This window comes from Drosophila yakuba, chromosome 2L (assembly GCF_016746365.2).
Source record: "Drosophila yakuba strain Tai18E2 chromosome 2L, Prin_Dyak_Tai18E2_2.1, whole genome shotgun sequence".
Lineage (NCBI taxonomy): Eukaryota > Metazoa > Arthropoda > Insecta > Diptera > Drosophilidae > Drosophila > Drosophila yakuba.
This window is the reverse complement of record NC_052527.2, coordinates 6836139-6859211: the sequence shown is the minus strand read 5'-3', so window position 1 is coordinate 6859211 and position 23073 is coordinate 6836139. Positions and strand designations below refer to the sequence as shown.

Here is a 23073-nt window from a genome sequence, read left to right as displayed (position 1 = left end):
ACCCAGTGTACTACACTACTGCTGCTAGCCAAACAAAACCAATAGGGCTGCCCGCAACTGTGGAAAAACTGGAAAATCGAGCCGAGTTGGCGGGAGTTGGAGCGCAGATGGCGGTAAAAAGCTGGTGATACGATTTAATTGCAAATAAAGTAATTTTTAATTGAATGTCCGCCAAAGTTGATGGAAAAACGTTTTGGCCAACTGTATGCACACAGGCGAGCCCTTATAGGGCTTTCAGCGGAACGATTTCGGGATTCAATTGAATGGAGTATCTAGGGGGTAAAAAATACTTTGAAATATAAGGTATGGAAGATCTTAAGCTAAATGAAGGCTCACTACATCTACATTATTTAAACATTTCGATTTATTTGATCAATAATTCAGTGCAACCGCAGAAGCCAGTGCAACGTATCTGTTTTCTCGAGAATTTTTTTCACGCTGCCACTTTCACCAACTTCTTTTTGTAGCCAGTTGGCTTATATTTCAGTGCGCTTATTTGCAATCATCGATTTAATTGCAAATTAATGGCTTCATCATTGGCATGCGCATGGCGGTCATTCAGACCACCCAGACCCACCCTCCACCGGCATGACCCCAATATGCTCCTCCGAAAAATGATGCCCAACACCGAAACCCAGTTACCGACCCACTGTGACCACCACACCAGCGTGGCTGAGTCCTCCAATCCTCCGGCAAGTCATCAGGCAAATCGCGAGCATCTGCCGTTTATTTTTACATTTCACGCTCGCTGCCGCGCTGCATTACTTTGTAATTAATGCGGCAAATGGTTTGTTTGCATATTGATTACAGCTGCAAAAAGCCAAGCGCGCAGGTCAGTCATTTAAAAGCATTTGTGCTTTTCCCCATTTCCATCCTGCCTGCCGTACAGTGTCCTTTTTCATTATCTGCCCTCAGTAAGTAAAGAACCATCGAAATGCTTTACTATCTGCCATCAATAGTTTGGAAACCATCGAAAGTGATTTCAAAAATTGCGAAACTTACACAGATTGTTTATATGGATCAGGAATCAGGGATCAGGATACCCCGTTGTGGTTGGCTAACCCCAGTTGTTGACTTTTACGGTCTGACCTGAGTTGATCACATTTTTATGACGAGAATGAAGCTCCTTTGTGCATCTTCGTTCAAATTGATAGACTTGCCGACACTTGGCCATAAACCAATGTAATGCTGAAAGAAATTGCCCGGTGTGAGCAGTGGAAAATGTATGGGTAATGCAATTTGCAGCGTCAATTGCATTCGTCTACTGGCCACACATAACGAAGAAAGCCCGCAGGACATAGACATGGGACAAAGGACATAGTTCCTAGAGCCTTCCGTGAATTGAGGGCTTTCTTTGCCGCATGTGTGAAACAATTTATAAGAAAAATTCAAGAGGCCAAGGAAGATAGTATGCTGTAACCGACTGTGGAATACCGATATGCATTTTAAAGATACTTCTTTCGGAAATTAAGATTCAACTTGCAGATTTTGGTTAAGCCTAAGATATCGTAATGTTGTTTTGAGATAACATTCATTTTCGGCATGCAAAAGAGAAACATTTGGGGGAGTGCATTCATAAGAACATCATCCTTAAAGATCCCACAAACGTCTTTCCCCCAGGATGGCAAATTTTACTGCTCAAAAGAAGTCAGTGAAACCTAATACTCAGGAAAATGGGTCTCCAAGGAGCATACCCTTCAGCCTCGTCTTCATTTCCATCATCCGAGTCTATTTTATCTGTTTTTCACCGTGGCTACCGAAGTTTCAGGCGACGTCGGTTTTGAATTACTCAAAGAAAATGAAATGTTACAAGAAAAGTGAGTTTTAGCAGACAAATTGAAAAAAAAAATGGATGTCGAAAAGAAACTCACAACAAAGGTAGCGCCGTGAATCGAATCGTATGCCTTGCATGTTTGTCACTAAAATGAAAGAAAGTTAATTTAATTTGAAATCTCGAATGCTCGACTGGCAACATGGCTCAGTATTCAGCCGAAGGCTAAAAAGCTAATAAACGCGTTGCCATTACCAGCCAGGTGAAAATAAGGCTGATTTTGGGGTCTTGTGTTACAGGAAGAATCCCTCCCATTGTAAACAGGAATTGTGAGCCTGAAAGTAGCGAAATATGTTCTAAAAAGAAATATATTATTAAATAAAACCATACTGCCCATCATCTGTCAGAAAATAAGTAAGAAACTCGTTTAGTTGCTGTACAAATTAATTAAGTTCAGAATTTGCCGCTGTGACCGACTCAGATAAAAACCATCGACGGAATCCAAAAATGATTTTAATATAATTAAAACTAATGAGAAACTTAGCACTGGAGATTTCCATTTGTTATTCAATATTCTGCCATTCAAGCAATAGTTGGAATTATACGTATCATTCTCATGTACAATTAATACTCCTATAATATTTTTTGCAATGGTACAAATTATTGAACGTGCAAAACAACAAGACTACCCGAACTTTCTATATTACATATATTTTATTGCAATTTATAAAACTGGCATTAAACAAAGTACTCATGCACACACATGCACATATGTGTCTGCATATTTGTGTTTGAATGCACTTGTGTGTGTGTGTCGGCTTGTTAACGTAATTAAATTTAACCAAAAATGCGTTTATCAGTTGTTCGAGTGCTTACTGTACTTGAAGCTTAAAGTCAATTAATATTCAATTGAAATTTCCGATACTTTCTGTCGAATACTAAGTGCTGTTGGAAATTAGCCAGAGACAAAACACTAATTGAATTAAGCGGATTTGCAAATTTATTGAACATGATTACAGCAATTGCACTTTGCCTGGGTACCTAATTTTCCACTTAATCACTATTAGATGTGCACAGATTTCTATACCTATTAGCTAATTTCTATAATACATCATTTTAGACATCATTTATATGATCAGGTAAATCATATGTGTTAATCAGAATTCGAAATCTGTATTTATCGAGAAATAGTTCAACTCATTTCTTGTATTTGAGAAAGAATTACTTATGTAATATTGTGTTGGTTCTTATTGTGTTGAAAATTAATTACTTTTTAGAGTGCAGACATTTTAAATAATTCATTATTTTCCGAATGCACATATGTACATACGTGGAGTGGGCCGTTGTATAACCAGCACGCGCAATAAGAAAAATTCCAGTTTTTAATTAAATTTGTACGGAAGTGAAGCCGTATTAAACGGAAATGTTGAACGGTTTGAATTCAGACCCGGCCACCACCTCGTCATCATCATCGTCATCAGTGCCATTAATATCAGAATCATCGCCAACCTTCATTCTGGCAACATCCGTGCCTTTGTGGTGCCTGTCGGGTTGATTTTTGCGCGCTCGATTCAATTTTCACTTAATTCAATTTAATGGAGGCGGTGGCGAAATACCTACTGGAATTCAAATCCGTTCAAAAAGCGAACTTCTGAAAATGCGAGAAAGAGCTGCAGGAAAATATCGCATATGTCAGAAAGACTACATTGTTTGCTTCAACCCGTTAAGCAATTTATTTTCATTTTCTTCTTACACCTACTTATAAATCGTGTGTATAATAAGTAGCATTACCACAAAAGTTTTTTGGCTTATTGTCATAGCCCAACTGGGGAGCTTTGGCTCTAGAAGTCATCGAACTACGTCCAGTTCACAGATGTGAGAACTAAAACCAAGCCCAAGCCTAAAAGCAAAGATACGCCAGTTTATATTTTTCATTTGGATACTGGGCAATCAGGAAAACATCATGACGTCGATGCTACACCATAACGTGACGGCCAAGAACTACCGGATGGAGACGGTGAATCGCACAATAAACATGCGTGCCCGTGCCAAAAAGGAAAGGGAATTGAAATCGATCCAAGCCAAAGTAGAATCTACAAAGATCAAAGCTAAGCCAGAGCCGAAAGCCGAAGATACCGGCAAGCGGCAGTGTCCACCGCGTAAGCATCCGGAGCGCAAGACGCGGGAGGAGCGGACCATCGAGAAGTTCCGCAACATCGACTTCTTCGGGCAGCGGGACTCGAACAACATACTGACCGTCCAGAATCTGGAGTTTCCCGACGTCAACGTCAAGCGTACCGAGCTGCACAAGCGCGACGAGTGCGGCAAGAGCGTCATCCGGGCCAGAGGACGAGACTTCGCCAGCTCGAGCAACTCCCACTTCCGGGACGGCATCGAGACGGTCAAGATACGCAAGGGTGTCTGCTCCACCACGACCACCGCCCAGAAGAATCAGAGCGACAGTGGGTCCAACGGCGCTTCGGCGCGGGAGTCTTCCCATGGAGAACCCGATTCGGACGAGCTGGTTGACTCCGTGCACACGCCCTCCACGCGACCGCCCCATTTCAAGGGCGAGGAGTGGCGACGTCCGTGCCCGGCCAGCTTTGTGGCCGGAGCACCGAGGCCGCGTATTGGCAAGTGTCCCAAGGACTACGAGCAGCTGGCCAAACTGACGCCCGCCCGTCAGAAGTTCTTTCTCACCCAGGATCCGCGCAAGACCCACTGCATGGTCAATCCGGTGGCGTTGCGCCACAAGCCACTTACGAAGGAGCAGGAGTTCAGCCTGATTAGCAAGCTGGTCAAGCACGGCGACAATCTGTGCGCCAGCTCCGCATCGGAGACATCCGACACGCACATCTGCGAGGTGATCGATCTGCAGAATCCGCTGCGGCTGGACTTTCATGGCATGGACTACAAGACGACGTACGAGCAGGACGAGATCGAGCAACAGAATGCGCTGACCTTCTGGCGCGTCCAGCGCTACATGGCGCGGCGCAAGGCGAAGAAGAACACCAAGGTGAATGTGGAGGCCGAGCTGAAGGAGGAGCGCCTGGCAGTGCCGCTGCGCTTCAATACGACCATCAAGGATACGCCCGTGGAGACGCCATCGCCGCCGCCGTCGCCACGACTGGTGCACCTGTATCGCAGTCCGGACAAGCCGGCCAACAAGCTGAAGATCGAGGAGGAGCGCCGGCGCCGGGCTGCCCGCTACAAGGACATCTATCTGCGGAACAAGCAGCGCGAGGAGGAGCAGCTGCAGGAGCGGCGCAAGCAGGAGGCGGCCATCAAGGAGATCGAGGGTCGCACCGTCGCCGAGGCCGATCTGCGCGCCGATGTGGCCGTCATCGATGACGCCATTGAGCGCAGCTTCCGCAAGCACGTGGAGCTGAAGCCGATCATCCGGAAACGCAAGGTCTTCCCCAAGACGCTCACCGAAACGGAGCGTCTGAAGGCCATCATGCATCGCGAGGATTGTGTGCGGCGGGACAAGGCCAGGGTCACCCAGCAGTTCTATCTGGAGCGGACTGGCAAGCACAAGTACATGCCGGATGCGGAGCAGCAGCTGGCCTGCGACGAGAGCATCGAGGGCAGCGTCGGTTCCACGCCCAGCGAGCAGAGCAGCGACGATGAGGATTACCTGCAGGTGGGCAAGATCGGCGACAAGTTCCAGCTGCGTGGCTTCCACTTCAAGCACGGCGACGGGCTGCGCGGCAAGCTCCATCGCCACCAAATCATGCAGGGCCAGCGGACGGTGAAGGGCTGCCTCACGCGCGAGGATTGGCTCAACCAGCTGGTGCCGCACAAGGAGCCCATCAAGCTGGACGTGGAGCGCGGCATCATCAAGGTGGGCAACGCTACAGGATTTACTCATCCTTCATACATTTGCTTTTCCGCACATTGTCAATCCTCGCTTTTTACAGGTTCTTGATCCGGACGACCCGAACCTGGACCTCTTCCCGCCGGAACCCTTGCTGGTGCGAAGGCGGGAACGGCAGAGCGCGGTCCGGGAATTCGTGAATCAGAAGCTCGGACTCCACTATCATCGACGACTGCGCAAGAACTTGAAAATCGTCAAACCGAAGCCGGCGTATAACGTAAAGAAGTTTAATCTCATCCGCTACGTGTTTCCCGAGAAGGTGCTTGTGCCGGACGATCGCGTTCCGGTGGAGGAAATGGAGGTGCTCGACGCCACCAAGGTGAACACCACGCTGGAGTACCTGGATATGAAGCAGCAGTTGGCCAAGTCCAAGCGCCAAAAGAAGAAACTCGCCCGGATGCAGTTGCTCGGCCTGCCGTGCATCGAGAAGGAACAGCTGAGAGCGGTAGATCCTTGTCTGGAGGTGGAGGAGGAACTGGACGTGGACTGGGTGCCAACTCCAGAGCCTCCATACAATGAGGGCGAGGGACAGACGCGTCAGGAGGGCGGATGCGACCGACCACCAAAGGGGCATTCGCAATCCACTCAATTCCAGGTCCCAGGGTATGCTCGCAATGCTCGCAGTCAATTCCTGGTCCCAGGATATGCTCGCAATGTCGAAAGCTCTGGCGGTTCCGGCATACAACGCGCCACTTCTGGCCAGGATGCCACCGCCATGGCCCGTTTTGCTGCCGGCAAAGAGTCGCAGCCGGCGCGATGGCGGGGAAATATGCCTGCACCCAAGGAGCGGGAGAAGACCCTAACGATTCATCCGCGACGGAAACGCGATTACGCCGCCGAGCGAGTTCCGTCGGCGATTTTCAACGAGGTGCTGCAGAACTCTGCGCTGCCGCTCCTGGAGCAACCGGAACCGGAGAAGCTACGCTTTGCCAATGTGCGTACCAAAAAGCGTCCGTACACGGACATTTTCGAGGCCAGACACCACCACGACCACTGGGCGCCCACCCAAGTGAAGAACGTTCACGTGCAGTATCAGCCAAAGACCGTAATGCCAGAGATTACCAAGGTGGAGAAGAAGGTGCCGCAGCCGGTGGTGAAATTTGCACGAGCCAAGCCGCCCAGCAGCAAGTACGTCAACATGGACTTGACCATGCCCAGCTATGACTTCAACAAGATGATATCGGAGCACCTGGCCGCCACCCGGACCGACAACAAGGAGGCTGCCGGCGAAAAGGTGCTCGACCTGTGCCAGCCCTACGACTTCGTCTTCCACTCGCGGGATCCCGAGGAGCTGGCCAAGCTGGACTTTCCCGGTCGCAAGCAGTATCTGGATTTGCTGCGCGAGACGCGCGAGGCCATTTACGAGACCAAGGACATCGAGCCCGGCGAGGAGCGCCTGCTGGTGGATCGCAAGGCGGTTGTCGCTGAGCTGGAGGAGGATCTGAAGAGCATCGAGAACTGTCTCAGCTCGTTGACCAGCTCCGAATGCACCGATCTGTCGAACGACAGCGGTAGCTACATGGTCATCGAGGACAAGACCAAGCTGCCCCTCGACTACATCCGAAAGCCACTGGTGCCCTTCGAGGAGATGCGGCGTGCACGCTTCCACGCGGCGGTGATTGACGTGAATGCCGAGGAGGAGGATCCCTATCGCATGCTGCCCTTTTCGGGGCAGCACAAGGAGCAGGCCGATATGCTGGGGCCCAAGGACACCTTTTTCACCTTCAGCACCCGGCTGCGAAACAGCCTGCGCCTGCGGCTGGAAGTCGAAGTGCCGGATGTGCGCAAAACGCTGCTCGGTCCCGGAAGCCGCAAGTACTACGGAGCGGTGATCACCGACCTGGACGAGAACTACATTGAGGAGATGAAAAGTCGCGCCACCATTAAGTCGTTCAAGTTCAAGACCAGCATACAGCTGCTCAAGGACGCGATGCGGCTGAAGTACGAGTCCTTGCTGATCCAGGGCCAGATGGTGCGCACCAAGATCTATGACCGCATGAATGAGCGCCACTGGGTGGAGATGAAGAACACCAAGAACCTGTACGAGGCACTCTTCGCCAAGTGGAAGAAGAAGGAGTACAATGCCGCCATGACGATGGTATACCAGGTGAAGTCCTACTATGAGACCACCGACAAGCTCAAGCAGGAGTACCGCGACCTGGAGCGCGAGCTAATGATGCTCAACATGGATATTGTGTTCATCGAGGGCCACTGGATCCGCTGCATCATGCTGCAGAACTTCCACTACCTGATGGGCGACCAGGACTGGCGGGCCGAGCACGATTGGATCCACCTGGTGGCCAAAGAAACGCGCAAGAGCAGTGCCAGGAGCGAGGCCGACGTCGAGCAGGCGGCGACGGAGGAGGTGAATGAGGAGGACCTGGAACTGGAGCCGTATGACGTGTCCATTGCGAAACGCGGCATTGTGAACATTCGGGTTCGCGACAAAGACGATGCCTGGGCCATCCGCGCCTTCTACTACGATGTCTACATGCAAAAGATCCACCCAATTCTGCAGGTCTTCCCCGACGCCGAGTCCTTTCTGCAGGGCCTCGATAGCCTCAAGAACAAGACCTTCATGCTGCTCCTGGAGATGCACTTCACGTTGTCCATTCACACCGAGCTGCAGGGCCGACTGGAGACCTTTGTCGACTGGTGCACCAAGGATCTGAAGGAGAAACAGGAGTACGTTGCCCGCAAATCGGCCAAGAAGTTCTTCATGGAGGACCGTGCACGCGAGATGGAGCAGCGCGTCCATCAGTACCTTGGCCGGCCCATCGAGGAGACGATAGCGGACGAGGACTTCAACAAGCACCGCGCCGTGCTGGCCGAGGTGTGGCGCCGCGTGATTCCGGACTCGGTGCGCGGCACCAGCGATGTGCTGCCCAGCGCCGCTGACATGGTGGCCGCCATCAGCGACGTGGTCATGGAGATACTCTCGAAGTTCGAGCACATGGACATCGAGAAGGTGCGGTCCGTGGAAGCCACGCTGCGCAAGCGACGCCGCTACAGGGAGAAGCTCTCCTACCAGGCCTACCAGGTGGAGCGCCGCATCGACATGGAGATGAAGAAGGTGCGTCGCAACCTGGAGCCGCCCTACCAGAAGCCCAAGCGCGAGGGTCGCCTGCCAAGGCTCTATCTCAAGAAGAAGATCATACCCGAGGAGAAGGAGGTGCTGGTGATATCCGAGAACACCAAGAACTTTGTGCGTGCCTTCCGCGAGGATGGCTACACCGGTGACCAGATCACCCACACCTCCCTGCTCACCGTGGACAACATGCAGGAGCAGATCGTGCCCTTCTACTTCGATCACTTTCTCAAACTCAACGGCTACACGCCCAACTACAACTTCAGGACCAACGTGGATATGCGAGATGGGCCCGAGTTCAATCGCCTCAAGGTGCGCGAGGTCATCCCAGATGTTCTGGCCAGGCTGGAGACTTGGGAGGCGATGCACAAGAAGATCATGGAGGAGAACATCCAGCGGAACCCCAAGATGTACGAGAACGTGATTTAGCAACATCATATCTTATTTTCTAACTCATTCATTAGATTAAATTTCAAGTTCACTATCCAAATCGTTGGTGCTATTTTCTTATGAACTCCGACCTACAGAAGCTTACAGAACAACAAATTCCAGAAATTGTATAAGAATAAACCGCATAGAACTGACGATGTTTTGTGTATTGCAATTCCACCTGGAAGTTGTAAGTTTTCCAGCTAAATGTGAAACTTTCCCAGCAGAGCTTTCACTGCCGATGCAGCTGACGGTTTTCCGAGCACTGCCATAGTCAGTCCCTCCTTTATATCCTTACACATTTTTTTGCTGGCCCGTCGTCCTTCGTCCTTCGTCATTCTGTTTGTTTGGCTGGGCAACAGCTGCGGCGGTAATTTTAATTTTTTACCTGACGTCTTACTTCATTGCCACTTGCACAGACTTCTTCTCGTCCCCGGCATAAATCTTGCATAGCTTTTGTACTATATTTGCACATAAATCACACAAGTTTCGTGGCAAAGCATTTTCTTTGCCGGAAAACACGGAAAAACGGGACAACGGGACAGCCATTCAATGTATTTCCATTGCAGCGAAACTACTGGCAAGTTTGAATGACTGAAAGCATTAACTTAAATAGCCCTTGTATATTTTGCCACACTGAACTCCATTGCAGATGGGTAAGTAAACCTACATTGTGATCAATCGTCTTCGAACAATTTTTGAGCTATACTTGCGCACAGGGAAATCAAAGTCCTTGCCAGCATCTTGACTCTTGTCCTCCACACAGCGTTACACAATTTCCATTAGCAGCTAATGAAGCATTAAAAAGCGAGAAAAAATCCAAGAAAAGCGAAGCCAACACGAAATACTTAACGCCATATTTTGAGCGAGTGCAAAAAGCACATCGGCGAAGTGAGTCGGGAAAATAAAATAAAATAAAATGCGAGCTGAATAGAATAAAGAAAAGAAAGCACTGTGGAGTATTCGTCTGTATGCTGGAATGGCTGGCTGGGCTGATGGCCCAAATCCCAATAGATGTTTCGGTGGAGTGGGTGGTGGGGGCATCAAAGTGAAATCGGCGAAATATAAAAGCATCACGAATTAAATACCTTTTAGCAATTAATCTGCTTAGCTAATGGACGTTTCCACTGTAGACTGTGACGACATTGGTGGGCGCAGGGAGGAGCTGGGGAGGATTTACATTAGGCTTATGGCAGGCTGACCAGTCAGTGGAACTCCATTGAATCGCTTCTCTATTCGCCGCCCATCCGATTCAATTCATTCAATAAACGCGCTAAGGCCGCCATTGATGCGAACTGAATCCCATGGATACTACTCCAGCTATCTGCACTTGTAAGATTGCTTTTTGGCCATTGAACTTGCCTAGGAAAGTAATCGCGATAGTTGCTCTTTTTAATTGGCGCCGCCAGTTAATTTTTAATGCCACTTTGGGCTTCACGTTTGATGCGAGTTCATTGAGGTCACTCTATTTTAATGCGATTGTTCTGTAAGGATAAGAAACTACAAAGTGTCTAATTTATCCTTTACAACTAGCTATTTACTATATTTTGGAACCAAGTTAATTGATCATTAGTTAAAAAAGTGACATATTTAATTTATAAGCTATTAGTTTGGTGTCAGGGAACTTCTTCTTTATCAAGTTAAAAAACTAATTATCTGAGTAACGGGTAGCTGATAGTCGAGACGTTGAGACATTCTTCTTTAGAATATTGAGTCTTCTCCCTTAATTTGCTTTACTTACTGTTAATAAAGATTTGGAAATATTTTCTAATGCTTTTTAATTGCATTGAACAGCTAAAGCTTGACTGTAATATGTACTTTTTGATTTATATGGGGCAACATTTTGGGAGGATACAGGTTTTTTGCTCCCCCAATTACACAATTCGCTTTTTGCTCAATTTGTTGGTGAGGCCAAACACTTCATAATCCCAAAAAAATGAAAAAGGACTCGAATGGGAAATTTTATGCAAACTTTTGCCGGCCAAATTAATTGAAACTTTATTTGGATTATGAAATTAGCACACGCCCAGTAATTTCAACCAGTATTAAGCGCTTTTTAATTAGGTTTCTCTTTTTTTTCAGCTGGGCTTGGAAGGGGCTGGTGGAGTGGCCTTTGAAGTGGTCATTTTAATGAGTGGGTGGGTGGGTATTTTGTATTGCAACTGCCGGTGGGTGGAATGGGGAGAAGTACTTCATAACTGTGTGTTAAATGTTAGAGCAGAAAATAAAATGGAGCAAATGCAATTAAACTTTGAGTTGAAGGAAATGGTGAGGCAATAACGAAATGGAAATCACATGAAATGCCATTCGAGGCAATCAACCGAAAAATGTAAATGAAAATTGACAGGAGGGCAACAAAGTTTCCTTGGCATAACGAAAATCACTCATGAAATTTGATTGACTGCATCAATGAGTGAGTGACTTTAACCACTGACAGATGAACCGACTCTCACAGGGAAAAATTTCGTTTTTCCTGCGGAAACCTTCTGCGTCCTGCGTCCTGCGTCCTGACAATCCAAACTCAACTTTTCGCAAAGCCGAGAGGATCCCGCCAGCCAGCCCCACCCTGCCGTTCTGGGGCTCATGAAAATTGACAATCAAATTGCAAATAGCTTTATCTTGTAGTTTGTTTATTTATTTATATCATTTCGTTCACTTTCTGTGCACGGCAGGAAACAATGAGCAGCAAGGGGAGGGGAAATGGAGTTTGGGGGCCGGAAAACTCCGTCCCGCTCTCACGGCCCCAATGTGGCAAGTGGCCACCATACTGGCAGGATGTGTCCGTGGGTGTGTGATTGCCTGTCCTTTTTGGCCTGTTATCCTTGGCTTATGTTTTCAATTAAATTTCCATACAATTTTCATGACATGATGAACTACCTAGGGCCAGCAGCAGATCCAGCGCCAGGACTCAGCTCGACTTTCCTCTCAGCTGTGACTGACTGGACTATTGTGCCCTCGTGTGCGTGTGTGTATGTCACTCAATTTATTTAATAACAAACGCACAGGACACACACAATACATATACATATATATGTATATATAAATGTGCATATATACGCAGTCAGTCACACGCTGTATGTTACATCAGAGCAGCGGCAATCCAGCTCCTGTTCCATCACACAAATCTCTGTGGAAGTTTCTGAATAAATCAAGCGCCAAATATTTTATTTCATTTTATTTCCACTTTCATAAAATAGACGAAAAGAACAGGAAATGCGCAACACATCGCAGCTGCGAATGGTGGGGTGTTATACCAAGTCTGGAACAAAGTCGGAAACCAATTTGTGTATCAGCCATTGAACATGGCAATCGTGGCTCAGCGTTCTTAAATCGTCAATTATAACACCTTGAATTACAAAAGCCATATCGTAGTTTAGTAGATTTTCGCAGCTTAAGACTTAAGATGCCATTTTCTTCGTATTGAGCTTTGGCGAGAACTGTTTGATTAGAATGTCAATTTTTTATATAAAATTTCAATTTGTATGTTTCGACTTATAAACAAATTATACAATTTAACAGGATTATCCTTTTTCGTCTTTAAAACTGTCGAAAGCTTCTGTAACACTTTCTGCATGCAATGGTTCTTTTTCTAAATAATAAAAACTATATAATTTTAAGCTCAAAATATTTTTTTTTAATTTCCATGAAAAGGCGCTAAACCTTTATCAATAAATATTAAAGTTGATTTGATTTAATGGCGAAAATGGCAGACAAAAAACAAAAGCAGCGAAGAAAGCAAAGGAAAAAGAAATCACTTAACCCTTGAGCAACCCCGACACATGCCAAATTGACTTGGGTGGGTTGGCGACCCTTTTATCCAACTTGAACTCAAATTCAGTCGGCGGAAAGGAGCAGGGTATGAGGTAGTGCGGAACTCAAGTCAAACGGAATATAAATCAGTTTAATGATTTCACTGCAAAAGAAACAAAGCGAAGAAGCGGAAACTTGAGTTTGCCTCCTGCCAGGCGCCTGAAATCGGAATTTGGCAAACAGTTTCGCAAACATCGATGCCGTCCTGCACTCAAAGATTTCAGCAACAAGTGGGGTTGTGCTCCTTTCAAATGCCCCATTTTGCCGTAAAAGGCAGTCCGAATAGTAACGAATCGGACTGAAAGTGTTTGCCAGGATACACTTGTGGTACAGGCGAGACAAGGACCTTTCATGTGGACCCACAGCTGTACTATCCATGCCTTTCTGTACGCTATAGTTATAAGAAGTAGGCTACCATATAAAATCTTGCAAAGACGGAAATATTATAATGTATTTGATATGTGTTTTTGACCCTGTAAAGTATATTTATCAATATCCAAACCAATTATAATATTTTTTTTAAATATTGTTTTATGCCAAAGAATGGTACTCAAAATAACTTCAAATATGATTTGAATGCTCCATTAATTTCGACCCGAAAACGGCGACATTGGACCAATGGAAAACGAATGATTTATGTATGTCGGTCTGTGCTAAATCCAAATAAAAACTTATTTTTATGATGCTCTCAGTGACAGCATCAGGGTTTTTCAAGCGCACGGCGCAAATCCCTTTACAATATCTGGACCCCAATGCTCCTTGCTGCCCAAGCAGCGTCTCCTGCTTTTCCACCAGCGTGTAAAAGTACGAAAAGCATAAATGCTGTGAAAAAAAACAGGTCCATATGTGTGTGGTGGGCTCGTGAGTGCATAAAAAGTAATGCCGGAATAAAAATACCTGAAATATGCTTACAGCCCGGTACACACACACTCGTACACACTCACACACACATTTACGATTGCTGAAGGAGTAAAAATTGTAACGGCTCGGGAATGTAGAGTGAATTTACACGCTAAACGCGGCCCAAAAGAGAGCAAGCCAGGTCATTAAATGCTTGTTGGCCAGGTGGGGGACTTCCCCGCCAAGACACCCCACTCGTAGGCTCCCCCAAAAAGGTTTTACATGTCGTACCGACCTTCTCCCCCTCCCCCCCCCACACACACACACATATAAGCACACACAAACAAACAAACATACGGGCATAGTGGAGAGTCAGAAATTGACATAAATACATAATGAGCCACAATTTCGCCCCCACATGTGGGCGAATTCACGAGGGGCCGGGCGTGGCAGTGGCCAAAGTGCGTACGGCTAAAAATCATAAACTTTTACTTTAATTTCCCGCCGGAATTGGCCCAAGAAACCGAGGCAATAAGCGAGTACACACCACACACACACTACACACACACGGGCGGGCCAAGAAAGCGAGCTGTCAACAATTTGCCAACGCAGCGCCTAGTTGTTTGCCGGTCATGTGCTTGGTGTGGTGTGTTGTGGTGGGGGCCAATAGATTGGGGTTCAAAGAATCTATCGAACGCGGAATGGTTGATGATGCAGGGCAGATGTAACTGGCAATCGGTGCTGTAAGACCAGTTTCCGATATTAGCTAATTGCCTGCGTGCGAAGAAGCTGCGCTCTTTCTTATCGGACTCAATTTTTATAATTACCGATAAATGTAGTACGTGAATTGATGTTGTTAAAAAGAAATATTCCGGAATTGCCACCAAATGCATGCGCAAGCACTGACGGGATATACCCAAACTCGCAACTATGTACAGGGTGTTCACGACTTGACATCGACCTACTCTAATATTAGGGCCAAGTTGTTGGCTGGCAAAGTTCACGCGAAGGCGATGGAACGCCATTCCCGTGAGACATTTTCAATTATTTATTATTTATGTCGGGCGGGGCGGGGCGGGGCGGTGCTGGCCGCCTTCATAGCTGGCCATATGTGTCGTGTCTTGTTCGGTTGACAAATTTGCAGCCCGATCCTGACGAGCTTTAATGCGGCCGAGGACACAAGGACACGAGGACACAGGGAGCTAAGGAGTCCGGTGCCCGGAAACAGACAGACGGGCATACGTGGAAATTTCGTTAAGAAAATTATTTACATTTGCAAATTTTATGAGCTTTGTTCCATCCGAGGACGAGTGGGCAGGTGGGCAAGTGGGCGGGTCTGGCTCTCACATGTCTGCATGTTTAATGTAATGCATGGTGCTCCATGCTCCCTGCTCCATGCTTCATCACGCCCACCAAATTCCCACCCAGCCAGGACTCGCCGCTCCTGGCTCTTGGTTCCTGGCTTCGAGCTCCTCTTACCCCACACGTGTTGTGCTTTTTAACCGTATTAAATTACATCCCTGTTGGCGTTTATTAATGGCGCAAACTTTTAATGAGAATGTGCATATTTAATTGCAAAGTCAAGAGAAAAAGACAGCCGGAGTGGGTGGAGCGTTGGCAGAATGTGGTGCTGGCCTAGCAACCACTAAGATTCTCTTTGTTCCGCGGGATCACCGCTCACCACTCATCCACATCCAGCAGATTTCGGAGCACTTGCTTACCTGATTCACGGGCATAACCGGCATGGGACTGCAAATGGGAACGAGATGGGTTCTGGGAATGCTACTTAGCGGCAACATCTCATCAGCATTAATGTGCCCTGGTCGTAGTCATAATCAGCGCTGAGGTCGCAAACGCAAATTGCCTCAACGTTGTCCCAGTGTTTAAGTATTTTTGGGCCATTCACCATGGTGGACTAATTTAAAGGGGTTGCTAGATTGCCTAAAAAGGGATTTGGAGCCACTGGGGCAATGTGAAACACCAGTCAGGGGAAGCGAGAGTGGGTCCTTGGAGCCTAGTACTCAGATCGCATAGTTATGTACATATATAGCGTTTCAGTTATATGTGAGCTACTTTTTTCCTTATTACCCATTTTGGGAGAAATAAATTAACACTTAAACAACAGTAAGTGGTTTCTTCCGGCTCACTTAAATACGTAGTACGTTGAAAACATTGATAACGTATACAGATTGCTTGGCCAACACATGTTTGCAATTCGATGAAACTTTTTGATTGCCGATATGAATCTTTTTGTAAGCATGCTGCGTTTTTATATTCGTGTTGATAAGAACACAAATCAAGTACCTATATTTCTTTTCCATCCGTCTGACTCACATTAGTCAGAATTATGCGGAAACTATTTATAAATATATGTTGTGTGCATGTTTTCTTATCTGAAGTAGCAGATCCTGCACATCAAAGGTTAGGGTTTCCACAGACCATTTTTGTAGCATACTTTTCATTACATATGTTCCTATACCTTCAAAAGCAAAAATGAAATATATAATATTTATTCCATAGAATTTATGTTCTCTTGTTAACTTTATATAGAATGTAAGAATGTGAATCCGTTTCAAATAAACAAATTAGGGGTTTCAAATTGGAAATTGCAATTGGAATGCTAAATTATTTACATTAAATGATCAAAGGGGGAAATGAAAACCATGTCGTCTCGTTTTCAGTTCCGCCGTATGAGAACAATTAAAGAAATTGAAACTTTTTGGGCAAATGCTCGTAGCCGAAAGATAACGGAAGCCATTCAATTACCATTCCATATGATCACGCTTTCCGCCAAAGTCGCAATAGTATGTTTCCTTAAATTTTGTCGAAACTCTGATAAGGCACAACAAACTGCTTCATATAAAAGGCGGTGCACTTGCGAAACAGTCATTACAGCTTATTGGTCTGTACAAGAATTATTATTGTGCAAACAAAGGAGTCGCAAAAAGGAATAGCTGTCGATAGAATGAAATTTGCCACAGGTAACGAATTTGTTTGTGCTCTATAGACCAAAGCGCCAAGGACTAACCCATCTTATCCTTACAGTAATTGCCTGTGCTGCCCTCTGGGTAGCCAGCATCAATGCCGCCAGTGTGCAGCCGGGCGTGAGGGCGATCGACAACCAACTCTACCGCCGTTACGTGTGCGTTCATAAGCCCGATGGATTCCGCGCTCTGGTCCCCGGAAGTTGCTCCCAGTACTACGAGTGTCAGTCGGGTGTGGCCCTGGTCAATGTCTGCTCCCGCTTTTTCGATGCTACGGTCCAGGGATGTGTCAACTACAACACTGGTTGCATTGAGATTCAGAATGCATCGCCTGTAGGAGGCTCGATCACTGAAGTGCCGTGTGCCCAGGAAACTACAACGTTGTGCCCAGAAATTACAACTACAACAACCTGCGCACCTGGAATTACCACTACAACAACCTGTGCACCTGAAGTTACGACCACAACAACCTGTGCTCCCGAAATTACAACCACAACCACCTGTGCTCCAGTAATTACAACCACAACAACCTGTGCTCCCGAAATTACAACCACAACCACCTGTGCTCCAGTAATTACAACCACAACAACCTGTGCTCCCGAAATTACAACCACAACAACCTGTGCTCCAGTAATTACAACCACAACAACCTGTGCACCAGAAATTACAACCACAACAACCTGTGCTCCAGTAATTACAACCACAACAACCTGTGCACCAGAAATTACAACCACAACAACCTGTGCTCCAGTAATTACAACCACAACAACCTGTGCTCCCGAAATTACAACCACAACAACCTGTGCTCCCGAAATTACAACCACAACAACCTGTGCTCCAGTAATTACAACCACAACAACCTGTGCACCAGAAATTACAACTACAACAACCCGTGCACCTGAAGTTACGACCACAACAACCTGTGCACCAGAAATTACTACTACAACAACCCGTGCACCTGAAGTTACGACCACAACAACCTGTGTTCCCGAAATTACAACCACAACAACCTGTGCTCCCGAAATTACAACCACAACAACCTGTGCTCCCGAAATTACAACCACAACAACCTGTGCACCAGAAATTACAACTACAACAACCCGTGCACCTGAAGTTACGACCACAACAACCTGTGCACCAGAAATTACAACTACAACCACCTGTGCTCCAGAAATTACAACCACAACAACCTGTGCTCCAGTAATTACAACCACAACAACCTGTGCTCCCGAAATTACAACCACAACAACCTGTGCTCCCGAAATTACAACCACAACAACCTGTGCTCCAGAAATTACAACCACAACAACCCGTGCACCTGAAGTTACGACCACAACAACCTGTGCACCAGAAATTACAACTACAACAACCTGTGCTCCCGAAATTACAACCACAACAACCTGTGCACCAGTAATTACAACTACAACAACCCGTGCACCTGAAGTTACAACCACAACAACCTGTGCTCCAGAAATTACAACCACAACAACCTGTGCTCCAGTAATTACAACCACAACAACCTGTGCTCCCGAAATTACAACCACAACAACCTGTGCTCCAGTAATTACAACCACAACAACCTGTGCACCAGGAGTTACAACTACAACAACCTGTGCACCAGGAGTTACAACTACAACAACCTGTGCACCAGAAGTTACAACTACAACAACCTGTGCATCCGGAGTTACAACTACAACAACTTGTGCACCAGGAGTTACAACTACAACAACCTGTTCACCAGGTGAAGCAGCGAAGTCCGGTTCTTCGAAGGCCAGACCAACAGCTGTGAAAGTGCGACCAGCGAGACCCGTGCGCCCTGCCGTTCGACCCGCGTCGGAAATTGATCACGTGTCTGCTTCTGAAGCCCAACAGCTAAGCATGTCCACCTATACCAAGTACGTGTGCCGTAACAAGCCCGACGGGTTCATGCTGGCTTCCCTGAAGAGCTGCTCCGACTACTATATCTGCCGGTATGGAAAGCCACTGTTGGTGAGCTGCGGCGATAAGTACTTCAACGCTTTGAAGGGCATTTGCGATCTGCCAGAGAACACGCGTTGCGTGCAGCCCCAAGCATAAACCTTCACGATGACTTCCTGATCGAAATCACCTACGAAATAGCCTCTAAGAGCACTAACTGGCCCTCCACCTTGATATGTGCCCAATCGATTTTCTTTTAATATTAAATATCATTTCAATAGATGCAAAAGCTAATACAAGCATAAAAAAAAGTTTGAAGTTGTATAGATGTAAATGGGATGGGAATTCTAAAGTATCCACGCTCCTTTTAGTTTAAAGCTTAATATATACGTGACAACGCAATACATTAAAATTCAACTTTGTACATTTAGGCCTTAAGAAATAACAGGTTGCGAACACACTGTTAGCCACCAGCTATTTGCCAAGACACGTCTGGTAATAGAAAGAACAACGGTGTGCAAAAGCACAAGGTGTGCTTTGGCTTTTCCAACATTTTTTCTGTAAAAGGCTTATGCGTTAAGTCCACGGATTCACGAAAGGATTGCGAGACAAATTTGTTACAGGTGCAACTTTCCTTCCTTTCCCTTGAAAATAAGCAAACACATTTTATTATGATATTTAATGAGAAGAACGAGCACTTATTTTTATTATTTTATCCAAAGTCATGGTCCAAGCTGAAAGAAAAGAAAATATTGATTAAAGTGCTTGCACTCGGCATGTTTCAAAGTACGAAAAATGTGGGAAAAGTATAGCGTCAAAAATTGCTTGACCATTGAGATATTCGCAATTTCGGATAAGAGCCATATATTACTGGATGCTATTTCTTTTTCAGTTGGCTAGAATCAATGGGACCCAATGTTGAAAGGAAAAGCTTGCACAGTGGGCGGTTGAAAATCAGTGCCAATAAACAAGGAACAGGAATGAAAAATTCGCAATAAAGCCAACACAAGGCCTCTTTCCCCACAGCCCGTATACAGCTTCTCACTTTTCCGCGTTATTTTTGGAAACGGAAATGCTCGCCAGGTCTCTAAAATAAAATCGGCTTCACCCTTTTGCAGCTGAAGAATTCAAATTAGAGTTTTGATTACAATCGACCGCCCCTTTGCCAAAGATTTATTGAACTGCCACGCCCCCCGAACACGCTACCCGCCCCCCGCCGAGGACCACATGCACCGAAAGTCGGTGAAATTTTTATTGCCAACGCTCGGTACTTTGTATTGGCCCTTAAGAAAATTTCAATTTGCACAGCATCCCCCGCACACGAACAGAGTAACGTACTCACCAGTATTACATTTCTTGGGGAATGGCTCACACGTTTCTGACATCCTTCTGAAGCCTAGCAGGTGTACAAGCCATACGGCCAACAGGCCGGTCCACTCGGTCCGCATCCTTTGGGTCCGCCGCAGCAGGAGTAGCTACAGGGTCCCAGCGAGAGGGCACAAGGACCACACCAGGGTCCGCACCAAGGTCCGCAAGGACCCGAGGGTCCATAGCCATAGGGACCGCACCCATAACCGCACATAATGTTGCTTTGGAGAGATGCTTCTTTAAAGAATCGCCTTCGTGTGATTTTTTTTTTTTAAACTCACCTAGGCTTCACGGATTAAGAAACGGAAAAAACTTTAGGTGTTTAATTGGAATTTGGATATTGTATTTTTATTCAGAGATTTTCAGTCCTGTTTGGCCTGACTTGAGAGCTCCAGATAAAAATTACAACTGATCGTTTGCCAGCGGCATACCTACTGTCGTAAAAAGTTCGACTTGAGTGTTATTTCATGGCTCACTGTTGACCTCTTTAAAGCCAAGTTAAGTTGGGAAACCGAACTTGGTAGGCAACGGATAAATGTTTATGTATCTTTAATATGGAATGTTTTCAGAAGTAAAGTATAAGTTATTATGGCTAAGATAAATGGCTCAGATTAAAGCACAAACATTACTAGAATTGACAATTGGTAACCAATCGATAATGCTTTCTCCTGTATAAAAGCAAAGCAAAGTTGCCACATAAAACTGCGCGGATTAAGCCCCCAATTGTGAAATGAAAAGCTTGGGTAATAAGCAGCCTGGTGCCTCCGGCGATGCCAAAGGGATTCCGGGAATGGAAGAGTTGCCTGAGCAATTAGGAATGAAAATGCCGCGGATCCCATAAAAATCAACGAGCCGAGAGTGTTAAATTTAATAATACAATAACCAAATTGGCTCAGGGATCTTTAAATTTGGAAATTTAAATTAACGACGACCCGGCTGGGGGAGGAGGGAGCAAAGCTCCAATCAAAGCCAACTCCAGCTCGTTGGTGGTGGGTTCATCGAGCCCAGATTCGGTGGATTCGACCGGGTGGTTGGATGGGCAACAGCTGCCAGGATCTCCCCTCTCTCTGGGGATAAATTAGTGGTTTTGGTCTCTAATATAGTCGTCTGCTCGAATGCCCCGGCCATTTGTCATTTGTCACCACCCCTGGCGCCGTTTTCTTGCCGCACTGATTTAATATTTATTTTATTAATTCAAAATTAACATAAAAAATTTCGGAAATATTTTGACACTTGGCCTTCGTATGCTTTGAATTCCCCCGAAAATCTTGGCTTGCGGGGGGTTGGCTTGTTATTATTTTGACACTTGCCAAACAATTGGCATGCGAAATGAAAACCCAGCTGCCTCCAAGGAGCAACAAAAAGAACAGAACAGAACAGAACGACGTCGGGCATGAGGGAAAATTTTATTATGGAATTTCGTAAATTAAATATTTACACGACAGCTGTGCGAAGGTCTTAAGCCTGTTCGGGCGCCACTGGGAAGTTTATATACATGGCTTACCCTCGTTGATTCAATATTTTGCTTGGGCAATAATTGAATTTAATAGATGGCTGGGAAATTCCTTTGGAAATATGGTAGTGAAGTGGTGGTATTTCACATACATGCTCGTATAGTCAGTTTTCTTCCTGTTGCGATTAGCTCTTTAAGGGCAATCATTTAATTGCCCCAAGAAGTCACCTAACCAAAGTCAACAGCTAAATTGGGCGGTGGAAAATAAAAACAAAAGTAAATACTTCACGAGCAAGAAAAAAAAATGCCAAGGTGCGGAGCGAAAACCATTCGAAACGAGCAACGTAAACTCGCTGAATGTTGTGTCACTAATTCAGGTAATTTGTCACTTTATTTACATTTTAAATGAATGCCGTTCTGTTTGTTGTTGCTGCGGGGATGGCGGGCGGTGCTTCTGGTAAGGACAGTAAGTAACCGAGAGAAAACCAATTTCCATTTTCATTTTGCGGGAAACGCAGCAAACGGAAGACAAAAACAAATGAGTAGCTGACGTGCGGGCCAAAGCACGAAACACGGCACACAGAGGCAGAAGCAGAAAAAACCCTTTTTCCTGCTTCGGCGCCTTCTTGGCCAAAGGACCTCACCCCACAAGCACTTCGACAATAGTGTCGAAGCCAAAGGACAGGCGAGTGAAAAGGACTCGGCCACGACCAAGAAATGCGATTAAAATTTGAACATTGAGGCGAAAGGCAAAAGACGCTTTTGTGGCAACCGTCACAGTCGACAGTCGACAGTTGCGAGGGTCCTGCCTTAATTTGAATGAAGTGGCAACATTGATAATAGCCCGCATCTGCCACAGAAGTCCTTATGCTGCCCCACGCCTCTCCTTCTTTTTAACTAATAGAAGCAATACCTTAGTACACATTTGAAAGGCCAAAGGTCTAATCAGCATGCAGTTTTAAATAAAACATAATTGAAATTAAAATAGTCTTCTTTTGTTGCTAATTGTGTGTATTGTTTTCTTTGATTTCTTGGTATGCAATATATTTCTTGCATTATGCATTCCTAACTTCCTCCTCTCGTTGCACCTGACACGAAAATATTTAGAAGCGTAAATTTCACATTTTTGGTCGTGTTAACCTGGAAAGTATAACTATTAAAAAGCGATCTAAAACATACATCTTGTACGTAAGGATCTTTGTTGAGTGTGAGAATGAAATGTGAATCGCCTGCCTGGTAATAAAAAATATAAAGAATACAGTTTAAGATTTTTGGGCCGTAGGCATAAACATGTTTTGAATATGTGTGTCTATTTTGCACTAAACCTATTATTTTGACAGCTAATAGTGCCTACAACCTAACCCGGTAAAAGCGTGAGAATTTCGTTGCGTCGGTGTGCCCAAAATGCTCCTTGTTACGTGTTTAGACCATCTCGAATGGAGCGGAACGTATCCAAGGACACGTTTTGGCAATATGCACGACAAAGGTACGTTTATTTGTGGGTCCATAAAAGGTATATATACGTGTGGCCGGGGA

At 45.9% G+C, this 23073-nt stretch overlaps 2 protein-coding genes and 1 long non-coding RNA gene across 3 annotated transcripts; 2 read left to right on the top strand and 1 right to left on the bottom strand.

Annotated features, from left to right (window-relative positions):
* The first annotated feature begins 3588 nt into the window (after nt 1-3588).
* On the top strand, nt 3589-9320 carry LOC6527123. Its single transcript, XM_002088180.4, has 2 exons — nt 3589-5615; nt 5692-9320. Exons 1-2 carry the CDS (start codon nt 3735-3737, stop codon nt 9163-9165), a joined length of 5355 nt encoding a protein of 1784 aa, XP_002088216.1. The 5' UTR covers nt 3589-3734; the 3' UTR covers nt 9166-9320.
* A 7375-nt stretch (nt 9321-16695) lies between these two features.
* On the top strand, nt 16696-19027 carry LOC6527122 (mucin-5AC). Its single transcript, XM_039371056.1, has 2 exons — nt 16696-16796; nt 16861-19027. Exons 1-2 carry the CDS (start codon nt 16781-16783, stop codon nt 18873-18875), a joined length of 2031 nt encoding a protein of 676 aa, XP_039226990.1. The 5' UTR covers nt 16696-16780; the 3' UTR covers nt 18876-19027.
* Nucleotides 19028-19385: 358 nt separating this feature from the next.
* On the bottom strand, nt 19386-20502 carry LOC6527121. The gene is made up of 3 exons (XR_005560203.2): nt 20366-20502; nt 20059-20305; nt 19386-19450 (listed from the first exon to the last, which is right to left on the bottom strand). It is a non-coding gene; the product is annotated as an uncharacterized LOC6527121 (long non-coding RNA).
* Nucleotides 20503-23073: the final 2571 nt, after the last annotated feature.

Coding starts and splice junctions, on each gene's coding strand:
- LOC6527123 (XM_002088180.4), top strand. CDS start 3,735: ATGACGTCGATGCTACACCATAACGTGACGGCCAAGAACTACCGGATG. Junction 5,616..5,691: donor TGGAGCGCGGCATCATCAAG/GTGGGCAACGCT, acceptor CGCTTTTTACAG/GTTCTTGATCCGGACGACCC.